Source organism: Orcinus orca, chromosome 10 (genome assembly GCF_937001465.1).
Source record: "Orcinus orca chromosome 10, mOrcOrc1.1, whole genome shotgun sequence".
Classification (NCBI taxonomy): Eukaryota; Metazoa; Chordata; class Mammalia; order Artiodactyla; family Delphinidae; genus Orcinus; species Orcinus orca.
This window is the reverse complement of record NC_064568.1, coordinates 33,976,527-33,997,490: the sequence shown is the minus strand read 5'-3', so window position 1 is coordinate 33,997,490 and position 20,964 is coordinate 33,976,527. Positions and strand designations below refer to the sequence as shown.

The 20,964-nt window shown below is 42.8% G+C and overlaps 1 protein-coding gene across 4 annotated transcripts in view; it reads left to right on the top strand.

Annotated features, from left to right (window-relative positions):
* The window catches only part of CACNA2D3 (calcium voltage-gated channel auxiliary subunit alpha2delta 3), a 795,640-nt gene that overhangs the window by 705,790 nt on the left and 68,886 nt on the right, over positions 1-20,964 (top strand). For all 4 annotated transcript variants that reach the window (XM_049715277.1, XM_049715280.1, XM_049715279.1 and 1 more), the window contains 4 exons: positions 6,313-6,374; positions 7,657-7,701; positions 14,063-14,125; positions 17,550-17,620. In XM_049715277.1, coding sequence (XP_049571234.1) covers positions 6,313-6,374; positions 7,657-7,701; positions 14,063-14,125; positions 17,550-17,620 — 241 coding nt within the window. The remainder of the gene's footprint in view (positions 1-6,312; positions 6,375-7,656; positions 7,702-14,062; positions 14,126-17,549; positions 17,621-20,964) is intronic.

Genomic DNA, 20,964 nt, shown 5'->3' with positions numbered 1-20,964 from the left:
AGGTGTACTTGGTGGTGAAATACAAGCAAAAAGGATTAAAAACTAGGAACAAATCATCACATGAATGTTGACAACACTGTCAACCCTTTAGAGTGTTCTGATACACATCCTTTTATTTTGTATCATTTATCCCCATCCCACGAAAGTCCTGTTCAGAAGCTAGAGCCAGTGTGATTCTCTTTGTAGAGACAGGGAAGTGAAATGATGTACCCATGGGCACTCAGCTGTCTTAGAAACAGTGTTCACAACCAGAGCTCTTGATAAACACTTTCCTGGTTATAATTTGTTGATGGCGGCAGGATTGTTTTTCTGTCTCCTGGATGAGCTCTCTATGTGTATGTGAATATATCGCATGGCTGGAGAACTGGGCAAATGGAGGTAGGGGTGTTTTGTGTGAGCTTGCGTGCCAGGCGTGGTGAGCACTGTTTTACAAACCGGATTTGTGCTCCTAGGGGTAAGTTGCCAGTTGAGGCCAAGCCCACAGAAAATTATTTCTAAATGAATACAATATGAAAAAGTTATTTTATTTCTAATTTTACATGTAACATTGTTCTTTGGTGAGTCTCGGATTACACTTGAATGCATGTCTATTAACCTGATATGAGATGCATGCATGATTTCATCTTGAATGCATTTGAATATAATAGCACTGGAAATGTAATTTGTATTTTCAAATTTTATAAAGCAAAATAAATAAATCTTGAGGGTGGTAGCCACATTGAGCATATTGCATTGATTTCTTTGGGTTTCTCTCAAACTAATTACCATCTTCCCCTTGCAAATCCAGGTCTTCTCACACGGGCAGGTCTGTCTGCTCTAGATTCTCCATACCTAAGTCATCCTCATTTCTTTCACCTCCAGGTAGTGGGTAGCATGGGTGGGTCTGTGGGAAACGTTAACTTTCATCCTCAAGGGACACCAGTGTCCACTTCCTCTCTGTGTTCCTTCCTGTTATCAGTGATGACTGTCCAATTAAACTCTCTGTGATGATGAAAATGTTCTGGATCTGTTGGGTCCAGGATAGTAGCCACTAGCCTCATGTGGCTATTGAGCAGTTAATATGTGGCTAGTGCAACTTAGGAACTAAATTATTAATTTTATTTAATTTTGATTTAAATAGCTACATGTAGCTACTGGCCACCAATTTGGACAACATAGGACTGCAGCATGTGAGGTCAGCTGTTGGTCCCAATTCCAGTGCACTCATCACTGACATTCTGCAAATGAAGTGCCATTGTGTTTTGGGCTTGGATCATGCTCGACTCTGTCAGCTCTGAATATCCTGAAGTATGATCCTCTCTTCAGCGATTTGACTGCCCTCCCCAGGCCTCCATCCATGGCTGTTGCATCCCTTGTGTCTTCATTTCAATACATTCACCACCTGTCACATATCTGGTTTCTGATAAACATTGGACGAAGAGAGGGAGGGGAAAAGTAGGTAGGAAGGAAGTTAGAGAGTTGGGGAAAGAGGAAGACTGGAAGGAAGATATTTCATGGAAGCTCTGTGGTCTGTATTGCTGAGCTGAAAATCTGTACTCAGGCATACTTTAGAGTATTGAGGTATGTTACGGCAACAGTAACCTGACTAATTCAAAGCAAATTATGAGGTGTCAGTGCTCCAGATGTGTGAATATTTCATATGAAAGGCTCTATGGCTCTTTGGGATGACAATTCTCATAACGATGATTTTGCTGTTTTGTTGGTTTCCAAAGACCATCCTAGTATCTTAAGGTCATTGTCCTAGGAGGCTCACATGATATTGGCGTCCTGGGAAGGGTCCCCAGGGATACTTTTCTTCTGGGTCAGTTCTACTCCTGGGAGGTGAGTAAGGAACCACCAGATGCAGTCATGGAAAAGGGACTCTGTCTCCATCCCTGTGTTGAAAGTTCCTAGCAGGGAGCCGGGGAGCCTTTATAATCAAATGGAAGTGAGGAGCACCGTGAACTCCAGGAGAAATATGTTGATGATTTTCTGGACTGTCTAAAAAATTTCAAACCCCAGGAATTGTGTTTTAATTTTCTGCATTCTCTTTGGGACTTGGGTTTCGCTAAAGCATTTTCAGTCCTTGTTTTTCTTATTAAATTAGCAGGATTGACTTGAATCAGAATATACCATTATGGCTTGAAATGTTGAAAGAACAAAATAGACGGGCATGACAAATATCTCAGGTTCCATTTGGGATGTGTGGGGGATGGGAGAAGAGAGGAGGAGTTGTTGAAGTAATGATGATCTTTTTTCTGATAAAACTTGAAAACAGGAAAAATAAAACTGGAACAAAACAAAGGAAAATAGCAAGAGGAAGCTAAATTTCTGTTTGTGGAAGCTTGTATTTGTTTTTCTGAATAGAATTAGCCATAGGAATGCCCTTAAGCATTTTTGTTTGTTTGTGGAGGGGATTTTTTATTCTGGTTTTTTGGTGTTTGCTTGTTTGTTTGTTTTTTACTTTAAATCAATTTGTACTTAAGAGATAATTAGCCAAATGCACCCAGTGGCTGTGGCTGCCTGACTCACCTCACTCTCCTATCTCCCACTGTCCGGGCCATTTCCTAGTCCTTCCTGTTCAGGGCTTTCATTGTGGACCTTCTAAAATAAGATCTGAGGTCCTTTGACTTTTCTACTTAAATATCTTAAATGGCTCCTCAGACCCTAAAGCAGGTGTCAGCAGACTTTTTCTGTAAATGGCCAAGCAGTAAGTATTTTAGGCTATGTGGGCCACTCAGCCTCTGTTGCAACTACTCAGCACTGCTGTTGTACCAGACAGTACGTAAACACATAAGGGTGCCTGTGTGCCAGTAAAACTTTATTGATAAAAAGAGGCTAAATTTGGCCCTTAGGCCAACTCTTGGCCTACAGGATACTCTTCAGGTGTGTTGGCCTGACATTCAAGACCATTTTCCATTTGACCTCAGCCTGCACAACCATCTCCCCCACTCACATTCTTTCAAGCCTCAGAAGACAGTATGGTCTTTGGAAAGGCTCCATCCTTTTGCCTGTGCTGTTTCTGCACTTGATTCTCATCTTTCCTCTGTTCTTACTTTTTCTATGAGTTAGATCTCCATGCTTTATCTTACACAAAGTTCTTACCGATTCCCCCAGGCCAAGTCTGCCCCATCCTCTGTGCTCCACAGTTCTCTGTTTAAGCCTCTGATGTTGCTTTTACCACGTGGCCACTCCCCACATAGACTCTGAGGGAGCATGTGGTCTCATTCCCCTTAGCACCCAGCTTAGAGCTTGGCATAGAAAGCGCCACTGAACAAATGGTCGTGAAATTGACCCACCAATGGGCTTGTGAATCTCTTAATCATAGAGAAGTATATTAACTTGTAGGTGAATGTACTACAAACCCGGAAGTGGGAAACCATGGGCCAGAGTTGCTGGAAGGGATGTGGGCAACAAAAAACACAGCCAGGGCAAAATGGAGCAGATCCATTATAATCAAGACTGTCTGGGAGTCCTTTGGCATCGACCTCATGGCCCAGACAGGGAGTGAGTGAGGAGTGAGGGAAGTAGTGTCTAGTTTAGGGCATCAGGACCAGGGAGAGGATGCAGCCTGCTGGAGGGAGATCAGAGAGAAGCAGCCTGCATGATTAATGGGATGGAGGGACTGACTCATGAAGCAAGATTAAAGCGCTCTGAGGAGCTGGGATACAGACCGAAAGGGGCAGATGATAGCAGGCTGCAAGTATGTGAGATGGATAAACACCCAGGAGGGAGCAGCTAGCTTCATTAGAGAGGTGAAAACAGGGCCTCCATCAGAGAATGGGAAGGGTGCTCAGAAAGGGCATGGGTGACTAACAGGGGAACTCAGTAGACAATGGGTGGGCCAGGGGCAGCTCTGGGTTGCTGGGAATAGAAACACCATAGAAAGGTCACCGTGGGGTGACTCTCTCAAGGAACCCTCTGCTTTTATCCTGTTGTGTCTCGAAGCCTGCCGTGGCTGTTGACCTTGGCCTGAAGAGATACACACGGAGGAAGAGAGAAAACTCGTTTTCCTCCCTCCTCTTAGATACCAGTGATTGAATGTCACAACAGTTTTTAGGCCTTCTGCTCTGAGGTCAGCTTTCTCTCATCCCTCCCTGTGTTTGGTAGAACCAGAGATACTTGCCTCAAGCCCCTTCTTAAGTCCAGGTCAGGCTCTTATCTCTGCCTGCTGGTGGATCTGACTAAAAACCCAGCCAGCACTTTGGTTTACAGCTTCCTCAGTTGGTTCGTCTCCAATAGGGATATGGATCGTCAGGCATTTTGGAAGACAAGATTCATTTGAAACTGCAGTGAACAGCCTTCAGGCTTCAATATCAGCCTCCTTCAGGTATTCTCTGAGATTTTCTCCAGGGCTAGGAAGAGCAGTTTATGCTATAGTCTGACCAAATGGCCCATATCGTGGTAGGTCCTCCATAGCCAACTTGTTATCTACAGTAAGGCCTGTGGAGTAGCCTAGCTCAACCCCGGCTGCACATTCAGATCACCTGAGGTGCTTTTTAAACATACCCATGCTTAGGCTCCACTCCCAGAAATTCTGATTTAAATGGTCTTAGTGTGGAGGGGGAAGGCACCAGGCATCAGAATGTTTTTTTGAAGTCCCCCAGATGGTTCTAATGTGTTGAGAACTGCCACTGAAAAACCTTTATTCAGGTATGATTATAATTCACACTGATGTTTATCTATCTATGTATCCATCCATCCATCTAGTGACTATACTATCACCGGAACAGATTTTCTAAAAAAGCAATCATTTACCAGTGAGTCATCTATGTGCTTGGCACCTTGCTGGAGGCAGGGATCCAGTGGGGAGCAACAACATGTCCCTGTCGCTGGGGAGCTTGTGCTCCGGAAGATGGAAGACACTTTGGGTAAAGCGGGATGAACCCAGAGTGCTGAAATGGTGCATTTCAGAGTCTTCCATTCTGCATGTTACAGCCATGCTTAGCTCTAGTCTCACCCTAGAGTCTGACATTCTAAGTGCAAAGATAGAGGATGAGTCTCTCTAAGTGTACATATCCCAGTTAACTTTGACTCTCAGGTCTTGCTCCAACAATTTGTTTAGGAAGTAGAAATGTACTTGGTACTTATAAGGGTAACAGCCCAAGACCTTCATAAATCTTCAAGTTCCAGAAGCCAGCAGAAGAATGTTTACCCAAGGTGGGAGTTGGTGGGGGGCATCTAACATGGTGGCCACATAAAAGTATATGGGTGAACTTGGTTTTTCTTTGTTGTTGTTTTTTTTTTTGGTAATTGTGTATCTCTTTTGATAGGTATTATTATGTAGATTGAAGTTACTGTAGGTATTTCAGCAAAAGAAAAAACATGTGGAAAGATAAATAACAATACTGGTGGTATAAGGATATGGCAAAAATTGGGGAAGTTGTGTGCAATGGACTGAAGTTTGCAAAACCGCCCAGGGCTAAATGGTGTCCCTTGGGGAGTGCAGTGTTTCCAGCACAGAGTCTCATTCTTTCTTTCCATCTCCTCTAAAGTTTTCTCACCATCTGAGGAGCTTTTTTCCCTGACTTGAGTACTTTCGAAAATGGTTTCAAGAGTTACTTTGTCTTGACTTCATAGAGAGAAATATTCTGAGCTTGTTCATTGCCTAGTTCTGAGGTTCCACCGAATTCTTCTTCCCAGAGTTTCAAATCACTTTCTTAACCTCTTCCATTTCTGCACATTTCTCTTACTAGAAGTAGCATCCACTGTTGCCTTAGGGAACTTTCCACAGACAAGCAAAGAACTATATAATTCCACCAGAGTTGCTGGGGAGAGAAGATCACTGAGATGTGGATGCTGGGGGACAGTTCAACAAAGTCACATCATGGCCAAGTGACTTGCTTCCAAACACCAGCCTCAGGACAAGTACTTTTCAAGTTTCATATCTCAAAAATATATGCAGAGTACACATTTTAGGCATGCAAGTTCATGCAATGATAATTGGGAACCCTGAAATGGGAACCCTGAAGAAACCGTGATCTTCTGAATATCCTTCTTATTTCCATTCCTGTTTTCAGCTGTGCTGGGGAGGGTGGTGACCACAAGTATATGAATTTTAGAAACACTCAAGTAACATCTCTCCAAAGAGCCATCTGCACTGTGCTCAGTTTGTTCTGTCAAGAGTTGTATGAGTACAGGTAACCTTGAAAATTCCTTACCTGAAAGATAAAATGTTTTAGTTGTATGCTTCACTGTAAATTTAGTTTTTAAGTGTTCTTATCTGATATGCTTACATCAGCATCTTACCTTGACAGATAATTTTCAATGATAATCTTAAATAATTGTGTAAAGAGATCTCTAATGCCATGTTTTATTTATAATTTGTCCAAGCTGTAGGCATTCAGATGAAACTTGAATTTTTCCAAAGGAAGTTCTGGACTGCCAGCAGACAGGTAAGTTATAATCAGCATGTTGAAGCATTAGCGACACTGTTATTATACAGGTGTTCACATTTGAGTACCCGGAGCCTAAAAGTGCCAGATTTCCGATGAATATTTGTAAAATGAACTGCTGGGCTGCTCAGATTACCTTTCATTTCACTGCAAAGTAAAGGGCTGACAGCGTGTTAGACACCACATGCTGGGAAAGCAGGGAATTTGCTCCTGCAACAGTTGTAATTGTGAGATCAAACTAGTGACCTTCTAAAAGAGAAGTGTTTCTTCTAAGTATTGGGGACTTTTGCAGATTTTCATAGTGACTTTCTTTTAATCTTGTGGTGCCCAATTACTTATTTGTGAATCTCTTTTGAAGGCTTTTGCATAACTAGGTTAGACTAAGCATGCCTTCTTTGGCCAAGGGCTTCTCTGCCTTGGATAATCTGGGAACATTCTTTACTTGCACTATACATTCTGTACTAAGTAATCTCAGTGGTATTTGTTCAGTAATTCAGCAGAAATGGCAACACATAATTTGCCTCCATCTGTCCAATTCTAAATGTTGAAATGGTATATCATTTCTTAAATGAAGATACTTTAGGAAACTATGTACCAAGAACACAGGAGTTTTAAAAAAAAGTCACTGGGGGTTAATTTAAAATTAAATGAATACATAATTATATTTCTTGTTACTCAAAGATTTGAGGTCTTAAAAAGACATCAATATTGAATGAAGCATAAATTAAAATGGACAACATAAATTAAAATGAAAAAGGGACCTGTTACCCCAAAATTGTCTTTTTTTAAAAATAAATTTATTTATTTTTGGCTGCGTTGGGTCTTTGTTGCGGGAGCTTTCTCTAATTGCAGTGAGCGGGCTGGCTTCTCTTGTTGCGGAGCACGGGCTCTAGGCACATGGACTTCAGTAGTTGTGGCACGTGGGCTCAGAGTTGTGGCTCACGGGCTCTAGAATGCAGTCTTGGTAGTTGTGGCGCACGGGCTTAGTTGCTCCGGGGCATGTGGGATCTTCCTGGACCAGGGCTTGAACCCGTGTCCCCTGCATTGGCAGGCGGATTCTTAACCACTGTGCCACCAGGAAGTCCCCAAATTGTCTTTTATATTACTGTTTAGAGCTGGTACTCATCCTAGAGAGTACATTCCCTTTGGATGAAATTTGGATGAAATTTACATAACAGGCTAGGACTTTGATAGGCTGTCCTTGAGTAACTCAGTGGCAGTCATAGCAGACACTGGTGTGTCCAAATGACACGTTTCCTTTTGTTTCCCCCTCACCCCACAGTGCGCCTCTCTGGATGGCAAATGCTCTATCAGCTGTGATGATGAGGTATGATGGCCTCCTGGCCCTGTGTCTGCCCTAATCAAGTTGGGGGTGGCAGGGGCGGAGGCGGGTGGTGGTGGAGTGGCTGGATGACTAAGGGTGTTTTCTCACAGGGGGAATGTCTCACAGAGCCAGGTCTAACAGATTGCTCTGGACCAATCTCCAAAAACCCAAGGACATTTGCTTTGTTTCTTTCTTTTTCTTTCTTCTCCCAATCAGATAGTTTATGAGAGCTGGAGAAATGTGATGTAAATGTCCCACGAACAGCACTACTGGGACTTTGGCATTTTATAAAAAACGATACAAATTACTGCCATTTGAAACTCATATTACAACTCTCGAAGTTTTCTCCCCATGGGGTACCTCTTTTCATCTTCTTAACTACCCAATGAAATGGATAGGAATATATGACCCGTTTTGCAGAGGGAGAAACTGAGGATCAGAGAAATAAAATGACTTGCTTAATTTCGTGTAATAAGCCAAAAATCTAAGAGTTGAAAACTCAGAATGTTGCATTCTATCATAATGCTTCCCTCCTACAACTCCCTTTCCCTCCCTTCTTTCTTTCTCTTTATCTCTCTCCCTCTCCCTCAATCTTGGGAGGAGGAATTTGAATTCCACACATGAGCAATAGAAGAAAAAAGATTACCACTGTCCTAAGTCTGTCCATCAGATTTAAGTTTTTACAGCATCCAATCCCATGTATCTTCTGCCCCACATTTTGGATCAAGCAGGTGTGAAGTGGCCTTTCACTTTGGCTTAGGCGGCCTTCCTCTCTCTGAGTCAGCCAAATCATAAGTCAATACATAAACTGGAACTTATAAATGATCACACATTCATATTCCTTCTGGTTACCACAGGGATTAAAGAAATCCTAACCAAACGTAATTCTAACTCAGAAAACATAGATTAGAAGTATATTTCCAAAAAGTAGGTGAAGCAAAGACAAGTAGAGAAATATAAAAGGGAGTCCAGGGTGAAGCTAAAGTACAAAATGCTCAGTCCCCGAAGATCTGGCTGCCAGTTTAAAAAAAAAAAAAAAAACATAATTGCTGTATGAGTTACTATCCAAAGAGTAAAAACTGATCAATCATCTTTTCAGCAAAACCCCAATTTTTCCTGACCATCAGATCAAAAATAATTTTCCTATAGGAAAGAGTACCCTATGATGTTTTATGATCAACACCCTTTCAGTAAGTTTGGGGATGCCATTCATAGGATAGTCAAGTGGCTTCAAACCTCTCCTCTGTCTTTGAGGCATTAATTGTCTTACTGGAGTGTTCAGCTCAAGACAACTCAGCTCAACAATAATATTGATTAATCAGTGTCACAAGGCCCTATGTTAAGCCCTTTACTTGTACAATTACTAATCCCTATTTGTGGTAAAGGAACTGAGGACAGTTGGTTGGTTAGTTGGGTGACTGGATGGATGGTTGGTTGGCTAGTGTGATTGATGGTGTTTTGGATAGTTGGGTTGGTTGATTGATTGGTTTCTAGTTGATTGGTTGGATGGATGGATGAATAGTTGGTTGAATAATTTGATGAATAAAGTTAGAGGCAGTGTTCCTACAACCCACACTGCCTCTGTGCATTCTCATATATAGAAATAAGTGGAAATGGATTCCCACTTAGACTTCAAAACATACAATATATATTAGTTGTTCAGTAACTGATTTCACAGGTGGTCTAGCATAGTGGTTAAAGGTATAGGCTGTGGAGTTAGAATAGCTTCAAACTGTGACTCTGACAGTAATAAGCCTTGCCTTTGTTTCCTCAACTATACAATGGGGGTAGAAACACCTACCTCACAGAGTAATGATGAAGATGAATGAGATAATATATGAAAACTGTATAGCACAGCTCCTGGCAAATGGTAAGCACTCAGTAAACATTAGCTATCAAACAAAAACGTCTGCAGACGTGTTCTTCCCTTAGAGTAGTGGCTCACCTGAACCTAAAACCTCAGACGGCAACCACATATACACTTCAGGCAATGACAGTTTCCACTTGGGCATGGCTTCCTCACTACTAATGATCTCCTTTAGCAGCCATTGGGATGGACCCCCATTCAAATATCATTTTAAAAGTTCACACACTTTGAAAATTAAGCATGGAATTTGCTGGATTGCTGAACTTGATCTGATGCTCATTTTGCACTTTGAAACTATCATCCATTTCCCATTTTGACTCTAAATTTTGGCTTCAGGCAAGCAGTTGACATCGTTTTAAATGGAAAAGCCAGGCCCCTTTCCATCCTTTCAGCAGACTCTTTCCACGTGTCATTCCCCTTTCATAGCTTTTAATTAAGTCTTTGAGGCCATGTCCCTCCACTCCCCGAACTGCCCTCGAGTGATCAGGTCCCCATTAAAAACAGCTGTGGGGGCTCATTAAGTTCACATGCTTCTGGCTTCTCCTCTGTACTGAAGACCTGGCCCAACTCCCACAGACTTATCAGACATGCTTTGCCTTGGATCCACTCCAGCCCCTCTGTCTCTCCCAACAATGGCCTCCCTGGGCCTTGGCTAGAGTGCCCTGGGCCAGTGGGTGGAGTCGGTATGGCCAGATGTCTTCCTGGCTTGTAGATCCATCTTCATGGAGGGCCTGGCCATGGGCCTGACTGACGACTTTAAGGAGCTCCATTCCACCCAAGGCGAACGTTAACTTCAGAACCTAAGAGGCAGCCTCTCACACACTCACTCATTCCTTCAAGACACGTTTACTGAGCCCTCCTTACGTGCCTGGTACCTCCAACACTCGGGGAGTCAATGGGAAGCAGAGTCAGAAATAGCCCCTGTCCTCCAGGAGCTAACTGGTTAGCAGGGGAGATGAGCGCACACGCTTATCAGCTGACTTGCCTCCCCAGCCTCTTGCTATAAACTATGTAACAACTTCCCTTTCTGAGAAACTCAATTTGCAGCAGTAGGATACTTATAAAGAGGGCACACAGTAGGTAACCAATAAACATCATATGCTGAATAGACACAAGCACAAGTCCTTCAGGTACTCACTACGCACCTTGCTCTGTGCTCAGCAGTTTGTACTCACTGGCCTACTTAATCTTCTCACCACTCCTCTGAAATAGCTGTTGCTGTCTCCATCATTCAGATAAGGAAACTGAGACTGGGAGTGTTAAAAGGCTTTGCTCAAGGTCACACTGATAGCAAGTGTCAAAGTCTCCGATTCTCAAGCTAGTATCTTAGCCTCAGGTAACACAGGTAACCTTCCAGGTAACACAGGCGTGGTGCTGTGTTTCTCACCCCCAAGTACACTTTCTCCCCAGCTTTCCTTTCTATCTGTGACTGCCCAATTCCCATGACCTGGTTTGGGGCTCTAAACCTCAGATATCTACCTGACCTGCCTTTGTGGCCTGGAATAGGACTTCTCTGAGCAATATTGAGTCATCAAGTAGTTGAAGAAAGATACCTTTTTAAAAAAAGACAAATTCTCTCACCCACTCTGTCTTTGTCTCTGCATTTTTCAAACAACCTCATCTTTACATGTTTTGTCACAGGTGGCTGTGGAGTGGTTGCTTACAATATCTGTCAAAACTTAGAGCTCCTGGTTTCCCCAAGCCCTTCAGCCTGTCAGTCTACCCTTGGGACAGGGCTCTGGGCAGACTCCTTCTGAGAGATACAAAGTAGCATAGTAGAAAGTAGCCTAGAGATACAAAGTAGCATAGTATCTAATTTGGGGCAGAAGTAGCATAGTGAGGGAAAGCTGAGAAAATATCTCCTCTATTTACTTTTACTGGAGGAGGGAGTATGGAGAAGGTGATTGGCCATTTATTGTAAAGAGACAGAGAAAACAATTTATCAGACTGGAATCTGGCTAATTCTGTCCTGTTTCATAACCCAGTACCCTGCTCGCTTTACTCCAGTGGCCTTACTCCATTCCACCATACTTCCCGATAATTTAATCAAGGAAGGTCTGTTTATGAAGTCTTTACAGAGACTAAATATACCTAACATAGCAATATTGTCTATAATGAAAACTAAATGACACCTTTCAGATTAAGGGACCCAATTCTACATCAATGACACAGCATCCTTGCTTCTGACCTGTGATTTTCTCAGTGATTTGTCAATCACAGTGTTGGCAATATCTGTTTCTTACAGATGCCTTCCCTCTGTGCCTTCCACACCAGAAGAGAGTAGGAGCAAAGGTGGATACCTGAGAAGTGAGTCTCCTAATGGCCAATCCAACCTTAATTCCACCCAGTGCTGGCCATTATAAGGAGCACAGAGGTCCTCATTTCCAAGGAATGAGGGTGGGGAAAGAAACAAACATTAATGGCAAATAATGAAACATTTCAGTGAAGCTTTGTCTCTAAATAAAGTGGAAATGGTGAAAATACATTTATTTTATTTAACAAATTTAAATTATAATTGCAGTCATACTCTAATTCTATAAACAAAGGACACATTTGGTTTGGGAGTAGGGAGTATAATATTTCTGATAAAATTATAAAAATCACAATGTAGAATCCTTCACTTTATATTTGATTTTCTCAGAGTGATCACAAGGAAGGTCAAATGTAGTGGAGTTTGATCAGTTTCCCCAGGAGCTTCTCTTAGTCCCTTGCTTTTGAAATCATTCTCTTCAGAAGCATCTTTCATGTTATCTGTGGTGATGTTTTCTTTCTTCATGTGTTACCTCTGACAGATACTAATGTGCCAACGGCTTCCTGTGTGATTGGAGCTGATCTCCAATATCACTTTCATGGACTTCATGAAATATTGCCTCTTTCCGAAGATTTCAGTTGATTTTATAATCTATTTGCTTTGTACTGTCTAATATTTACAACATTAGATGAACAGAGATTGACCAAAGATATAGGTCTAATAGCAGCAATACCAGTTGGCTAGGGATGTTTGAGTAGGCACTCACTTTATAATTAGGGATAGAGGGTGAGTTATGATGACTTTGGATCTCTATGCAATTGCAAGGATTTGGAGAGTCAGTATTTTAATATGGAGGCCACTTCTATGCTCAACATGTATGACTGAAAGGAGGTTAACCTCCCTTTGCATCAGGGTCTATATCTGCAAAATGACAATCAGGATACTCAAATAAACAAGGGTATAGATTTGTCTGATATGACCCAATTAACTTAAAATTAAGCTTAACGCTGCATGTAGCTCGTGGCTGCCATATTGGACAGCAGAACTCTATGAGTGCTTTCATAGTGCTGTGTCCTAAAAAAGGAGAATGTTTGTCAAGACTACCACCAGGGACAAAGTAGTCTCCTTGCAGCTAAGAGCTTCTTTGAATAGCAAGAGTGTAACCAAGTCATTCATCTGGCCCCTTGGGATAACCAAGAGAAACGCTTGCTCACCAAAGCAGCCGACTCATTTCTAAAAGATGCTAGCAGGGCTTTTAATTTTCTGCCGATTCTCCACCATTGCCTACTAATAAAGGATGCATCTTTCTGACCAACTTACTGCTGTACTTTTGTGCCTCACTAAAACCGACTACACAGATAGGTAAATGTCCCAGAAAACACCAGCCCTGCAGTGGTCTGGAGCTAGGGGAATTTAGCTCAGGGTAAAGATATGTTACAAATTAAATGTTGCAGTCCGTATGTAAAGCTGCAATAAATAGAAACTGAGTTACATCAAGGATGGAATTAAACCTTAAATTTAAACTCCACAGCACTGTAATTAAGACTTAGCCTGTAGCAAATCATTCACTTGAGATTAAAGTAGCGTGGGGGAAGCAGAGGTTTGGGCTTACCTTGCTACAATTTATAAATCTGAGCTACCAAAAGCTAACAGCCCTGCCCCCAAATCCAACTCCCAATTAAAAACACAGTTTGAAAACCTTTAGGAGGCCTGAGGGGACCCTTTAACAGAAGTTCTGCCCCTTCCCTCCTGCCTAAGTCTATGAACAAATTAAAAAATATTACCTGGTCCCCTGATGGTCTTCTGAGCTGACACGGTGTTTTCATTAATACATCATTAAAGTAATGGCATTGTGCTGGCATTTTGCTTTCAAAACAGGCTGTACTTCAACCACCATGAATACAGGCTCGGGGGCCTCTGGACACTTTGTTCCTGGGAAATATTATTCAGGTCATAAAAATTTTTGAAAAGGAAGATAAACTGTAATGCATAACTTTAAAATGTATATTCTTTTTATCCTAATCGGGGATGTTCAAGGCTTGCTTCGTGTTTTATTTTTGTTAATTAGTTTTGAAGAGTAAGTGCTGGGGTTAGCTTAACCATAGCCTTAACTCCTAGAGCCAGCAGGCATTTCCAGTTCTCCCAAAACAGCCTAAAATAGGTGTCTCTCAGGTTGGAAGTACGTCATTTCATGTAAAAGCAGTCTGAGAACCCAAAGTTGAAACTGTGGTGTTTTTATTTTCTAGACTGTGAACTGTTACCTCATAGACAATAATGGATTTATTCTGGTGTCTGAAGACTACACACAAGTGAGTGAGAAATTTCTACCTACTCAAAGTAAGGATCCCAGACTGTGCTTGGGTCTGGGGGAACAAATTATGGTGTTGAAACTTTGAGACATGATCTGTATTTAAGAGGTAATAGCAGGAGATTATAAAACCTTATTTCCATCCCTTTAAGAATGTCACAGCCTACTTCTCAGCAGGCCCCAAAGAGGTTTTACCTCCGGAGAGGAGAGGTGGGGAGGGGTGCAGAGCCCAGGGTCTGCTCCCTCACTCATAAAATGTTCAATTTATGGAACTCTTTGCCTTGACATGGAGGTGCCTGAAAGAGTTTGGGCAATTTTAAGGAGGTTTCCTCCTTTTAATATTTTATCTTTATATATATGTAATTTATATATACACACAAATATATGTATGTATTTATGTATGCCAACGTAATTATTCTTTATGGCTTTCTTTCTGGTTCTGACTTTTTAAAAATTAGTTATCTGAGCTCAAGGATTAACTTGGGTTCTCAACACAGGGGGACAAGAATCCACATATAGAGGAAGAATGTTTTTCATTTGATTGAGCTGTGTGCAGTACAGGGGCAGGAGGGAGAGATGGAAAGAAACCAAGCTAGGGCGCTCAGCAAAGAAAGCTCCACTGATATTTGGAAATCAAAATAAGAGTTAAAATCAATAGCATTGTAATAGAGAAACATGGGTTTCTCCTTTAAAACTTGGTGGCTGACAACTTTTTCTGCAATTAGAAATGAAATTAGCATGTTAAAAGAAAGTCAAATCCAGACAAGTTTAGCACTGTGGTGTAGTAAAGTAACACCAGAAGTGGAGGCGGATGGTTTCTGTTGCAAACTCTCTTCCTCAACTAGTGTTGGGATCTTGGGTGCATCACTTAACCCGCCAGGGACTCCTGGCGGGCTCTATAAAAGGAGGATGGTTGACTAAAGGAGGCTTCTTCTAACTCTAATATTTGAGGATACTAGCATTTTATAATGAAGTCTCATTTAAATCATTTAAAATATTTTAATAGTCAACAGTGCGATAGACCCATTAATGCCTAATAAATTAATTAATTGCCTTTAAGTATGACTCCTTAGTGTCTAAGCTCAATGGCTTGTTAATTTGTGAACACAGGCTCCAGGTAACATGTGGAACTGTGCTTTAGTTTCCCCTCTTATCTATGAGAACACTGTGGGATTTTCTTTTTATCAATTTATTTATTTTATTATTTTATTTTATTTATTTATTGTTTCTGGCTGCGTTGGGTCTTCGTTGCTGCGTGAGGGCTTTCTCCGGTTGTGGCGAACGGGGGCTACTCTTCGTGGCGGTGCGCGGGCTTCTCATTGTGGTGGCTTCTCTTGTTGCAGAGCGTGGGTTCTAGGGGCGCGGGCTTCAGTAGTTGTGGCACGTGGGCTCAGTAGTTGTGGTTCGTGGGCTCTAGAGCGCAGGCTCAGTAGTTGTGGCGCACAGGCTTAGCTGCTCCGCGACATGCAGGATCTTCCTGGACCAGGGATCGAACCCATGTCCCCTGCACTGGCAGGCGGATTCTCAACCACTGCACCACCAGGGAAGCCCATGTTGTGAGATTTTAAATGCACCTTTGGTGGGTGACAGTTACACAGTTGAGACTCAAGCTGCGCATACACAGTCTCCTCAGATGCTGGACATCACTGGATGTTGGACAGTTGATGGACATTAGATAGGAAAGGTGAGCCCATGAAACAAGGCCAGTCTCTTGGGAGCAGGACTGGCCATAGGCCTTATAGTAATATGCCCGTGTGTCTGGGAGGAGTGAGAAACCAAATCAATCCCCTGTGAGGAGAAGCTCTGTCATCCTGCCGTAATCATGGAGGGCTGAGGGTGGGAACCTGATCCTGGGGGAGGAAGGACATGATGATGTCTTCCAGTGGTGATTCTTGGACCAACCAACAAAGTAAACCACTGAAATAGTGACCCTTTCCCAAGCCATGGCCACTACATGTGGGTCCTGATCCATGCTTCATTTCTGGATAGAATAGCCCAGGGAGCCTGTGGGCCTGCCCTGCCTCAGCTTGTTTGGTGTCTGGTTTCCTGTACTCCAATTAGGCTAATTCTTCTTCATCTTACAACCAGTTCCATTGATACTGGCATATTTACACACAAGAAATGCAAATGTCCTTCTTGCTCCCAGCGGCAGCACATACCCACAGAGTTTGCCAAATGTTCAAGTGTCCCTGGAGTGAAAAAGGCAATGCTTGACCTTCAGTCAGTGAAAATGTCATTTCCTTCTTTCCTCCTCTCTTTTCTGACTTTTTGGCGAAGTCTATATGTGCCTTTCTGCCTGAAAACTCCTAGGAGCCTTGTTGAGGTCACTGCATTGTAATGGAATCAGGATTTAGTTAATATCATACAAAGCCTATGGAATTTATATAATTTGGGCTCTGAGTGTAATGCCGTCCACCCACGTCCACATAAGCTATAAATCCTCAGAGCACCCACAGTACAGATGGGGGTTCTCTACTGATCTACACTGGCCCCTTCCAGGGTGTTGGCAGAGGAAGGCTGTTGCTCCAAGCTCTGTTCTGCTGTATTGGATACACCCTCCCCCTTGGGACACTGATGATAGTGGCTCCAGGAATCTGGAGGGATGCCCGAGGATGTTAATCCTTCATTCCGCCATTCAGAGTTGGCAAATCTCGGCCAGCACCAAGAACTGGACTTGCAGGAGCATCAGCCTGGCGCTGGGGAAGGATTGGTAGGCCTCCAGTGCCCTGAAGACAGCCCCAGAGCTGGGGTTGGCCATTGGAAGTCTGACTGGCCAAGCCTTCTTTTCGCAGGGCTGGACAGCTTCATTCTTGGTCAACATATTAACTGCCTATGGACAAAATGAGGGTGTTCCTCAGAAAGTAATTTAGAGAAAGGACATATTCTCTGCTGTAGGAAATTTATAGAGCCGATGAAGAAGACTGCTATATATCCCTAAACAGGTCATTTAGGAATTATAAACAATTCTTTTTATTACTGCTTAGGAAGCCCTTTCACAGCCTGTTTCTGTCTGTATGAAGTAGTGTTTTAATCACAAGGGATTGAGAGCAGATTAATGCCTACTCCCTCCATCCAAGAGTAATGGTGCATGCGTGTGTGCTTGTATGCATGTGTGTGCACACGTGTGCATGTGTGTTTTAATTACAACACTCAGCACGTGTTATGCAATGTCACCCTTACCCCGCCCCCTCGCCCCTGCCATGTATTTGGAATATTCACATCTGCTTATTAGTTTGCTCTGTAATCCCATAACTTCTCATGACTATTAAGACCTTTTCCGCTGTTATGTAACAGTAGTTCTGAAAACCTGCTCTTTGCCCCTGTCAGCTCCAGGACACAGAGTGTGTCCGTTTTTATTTCTCCTCTGGTGTTTGGGCACATTATTTATCTACACTTCCTCATGGGTCTTCTTGTCTTCCCTGCAGACTGGAGACTTTTTTGGTGAGGTGGAGGGAGCTGTGATGAACAAATTGTTAACAATGGGCTCCTTTAAAAGGTAAGGGATTTTATGGTTCCTTGCGTCCCCGGAGAAAGTTTGCCTAAATAAAATAAAACAAACCAAGGTCAAATAAAGCAAGCCCAGACTTGACCCCATGACTGTGTTCATGCTCCAGAAGATCTTCTGAAATTCGATGCCTTTTGCATGAGTGTTAAGAGTCTCAGAAACTCAGCTCACAATGCATTCCCTGTTCCCTTAGCGTAGCATTTATTAGAGTCTGGTCCTGAAGTCAGAGCCTGCACTGGGAGGTGATTATGTTGGTCTGAAACAAGTGATTGCAGAGAAGTAGGAAGCATTTTCACCTGGTCAAAAGGAGGAGGAGGGTGTCTTGTCTCATACTGACAAACTGGGGCAGCTTGCTAGAAATCTGGAACTCAGGGATGGGAAGTGATGTTTAGAGCCTCGATATAATTTTAGAAAATCATGTAAAAGTTCACAAAACCTGCTCCCAGATGGAGGTAAGTTTAAATCTGTTGCTAGAATTGCTAATTGGTGGTAGGGACTACTCCATTGAGTTGTGAGGGCTCTTGTTGACCCTAAGTGAAGCTCGTATAGGATGATTTCCTCACAGCCCCGCGTCCCCTGTGCGCAAGCCAGCCACGCTTTTGGGAACATCAAAGCCAATGAGAAAGATCATCACCCTGCGAGATCAGGAGGCCAGTTTTGTCCCCCCAGGAGTCAACCTGTTTCCCTTCCCTTGGCCTCCCAGGGAGAATGGTGGTCTATTAGTGGTGCTTTCCTGGACATATATGATGCTGTTAAATATATGATATCAGGAAATGCAAGGATGGACCTAGGCTCACCTGTGAGAACTATTGCACATTGGTTGCCAGTGGGAAAGACAGTCCCCACAATTTATTACCCCCCCCCCCCCGCAACTGAATGGCCAGGAAGTGTTAGCTCAGGAAATCAGACTTTTAAGCTACTCAATAAGACCAACTGAGTGCTGTGCTGAAAGCAGGGAATTCAAAAATGATGACCCAATTTTTGAGATTCCGTAGCTTGTTTGTGCCAGAAACAAGGAAACAAGAAATGATATTTTTAAATGGCATGACTCCAGCACTTCTGCAATCTCTGACACACTTGCTCTCCAGCCTGCCTGAGTGTTCACCCCTGCTCGATTCCCTCTTTAAAATTCAAGTACATTTTTTCCCTTCTTTTGCCAGGAGTCATTGTACATAAGCTTGAAAACTGGACTTGGAGCTGGGCTCGGGTTGCTCTGCTGGACTGTCTGCCATCCAGGGCACCACTGGTTTCTTGTATCTTTATGTGGATATGTACATTTGTATTGTGTTAGCTTGTTTTCAACTTGGTGGGGGTAGGAAGAGACAAAAGAGGAAGAATAAGCACACACATGTTTCTCATTTGAAAGCATATTTTTCAACTTTTTTAACAAAATGACTTTTTTTTTTTTTCCTCTTCCCTCTTAGATATTCCTTTCAAACAGTTTGGTGGGAGAAAGAAAAAGGTTGTAGCAGAATTTTAAATTCCTAGACTTCTCCTTAATGTGGGTGAAATATAGTTGACATGAATTTAGAACTTTCACAAGAGTAGCTAGCATATTTGAGAAAAGAGGAGTGCTGGGACTCCCTACTAAATTTTAACAGCAACTGCTGTCATTTGGGAATTACTTGACAAACCCCCTAGGCTTCTTTGAAAGGCCCCCTCATGAGGCCAGGACAGCAATGAGAGTTTGGGTTTTGGAGTCAGATGGATTGGGTTCAAATCCAGGCTCTGACATTTACTAGCTGCATGACTTAGAATAAGTCATGTTACCTCCCCAAGCTTTGGTTTCCTTACGTGGAAAATGAAGATGATGATAATAATTACTTGCAAAGGTTGCTGTCAGAGTTAATGAGATAATAATAAGCATAACGTTCTGACACGGTACCTGGCATATATTAAGGGCTCAGTAATTGCTAGCAGCTGCTGTGATTTTTGTTGTTGTGGATCTTTGACTTAGCTTTTTACTTGGCACCAGGTGATGCTTTTTTTTAAATTTTACATTCACACATATCGCAATGGGCTTCCCATGACACCTGGTGATGGCGTCTCCATCCAGTGTTGGGGTACTGAGGTCCTCCTGGAACTCAGACGTTCAAGCCCTTGCCCTTTCCAGCATGTTTACTCAGAAAATAAGGTTGACAGTCCTTTTATTCAGAGCAGATCTGTATTTCAGAAGCACTGAAAGGATGTAGCCAAAAGTAACAGTGCCCTGGGACAGATGTCAGGCACCATGTTAAACTGTACCCCACCCCCAAACACAGGATACATGGAGGTTAAGTTGCTTTGGTGACATGGCTGAGCCCTGGTAAGCTCAGGATCCATTCACATAGCAGACATCTCATCTCAGCATATTGGACAGTGCAACCTGGCACAAAGTTTCTTAATTTGGTCTGCTTACACCCATTTCTAAAGAAACGCCTTTCATACACAAGAGCCCTACAAACCATCTTCTTCAGAAAGACAGAGCTCAAAGTAAAGAACACCATCTCCCTTTATCAACCTCCCATTTATCTCTCTCTCCAGTGGACCATAGTCACTGCCTCTCTCCCTAAAGCAAGGCGATGCTTGCCTACTTGGCATGGACTCTTTCCTTGATTGTTGGCCACTTACCTGGTGACCCAATGGCCATTCTACTTAGGTGCCATCAGAGGGAAAGAACATCCACTTGTGCATCTACAGTGCCATGTGGGAGGAAGGGAATTTGTGTGAACTGATTTGTGTGAACAAATTACCAACTTGAGGGAGCTTTGAGAAAGTTCTTCAGCAGCATGTGCAAACCATCTAAGAGGTGAAGTGGTCACTCTTGGTCACTTAGGCTGAGTCTCTGACTTGACTCTGTCCATCCAGCTTACAGATGACATAGTGCCCAGGGCCAAATAACATACCAATAGCCTCAGCAATGTGAAAATAATGAAGGTAGCAGTGGCTACCTTCCCAGAGCACCTACCACATACCAGACCTAGGTTGCAACTGCAGATCTTACTTCTTGCAGTCCTTTCCAACAACTTGTGAGACAGGTATAAACAGGACCAGTGCAAAATGAAAACGTGGTGCCCCTTGCTCAAAAATTATTGAGAGTTTCAAGATGGCAACAGCAGAGCATTAAACAAAGCACGCAGCCCTTCTAAGTGCAGGGTTCTGTCCAGTTACACAGGCCACGTGCCCATGAAGCTGGATCTGGGTATATATATACCTATTTGATAGATGGAAATAATGGGGCTTGGAAAGGTTAAGAACTTGTCTCTGTGTAACGGAGCTGGATTCAAACATCCTGCAGTCTAAGCACAGGGAGAATTTTCTAGCCTCTCCCCTTTACCTGGTTCTATGTACAGTAA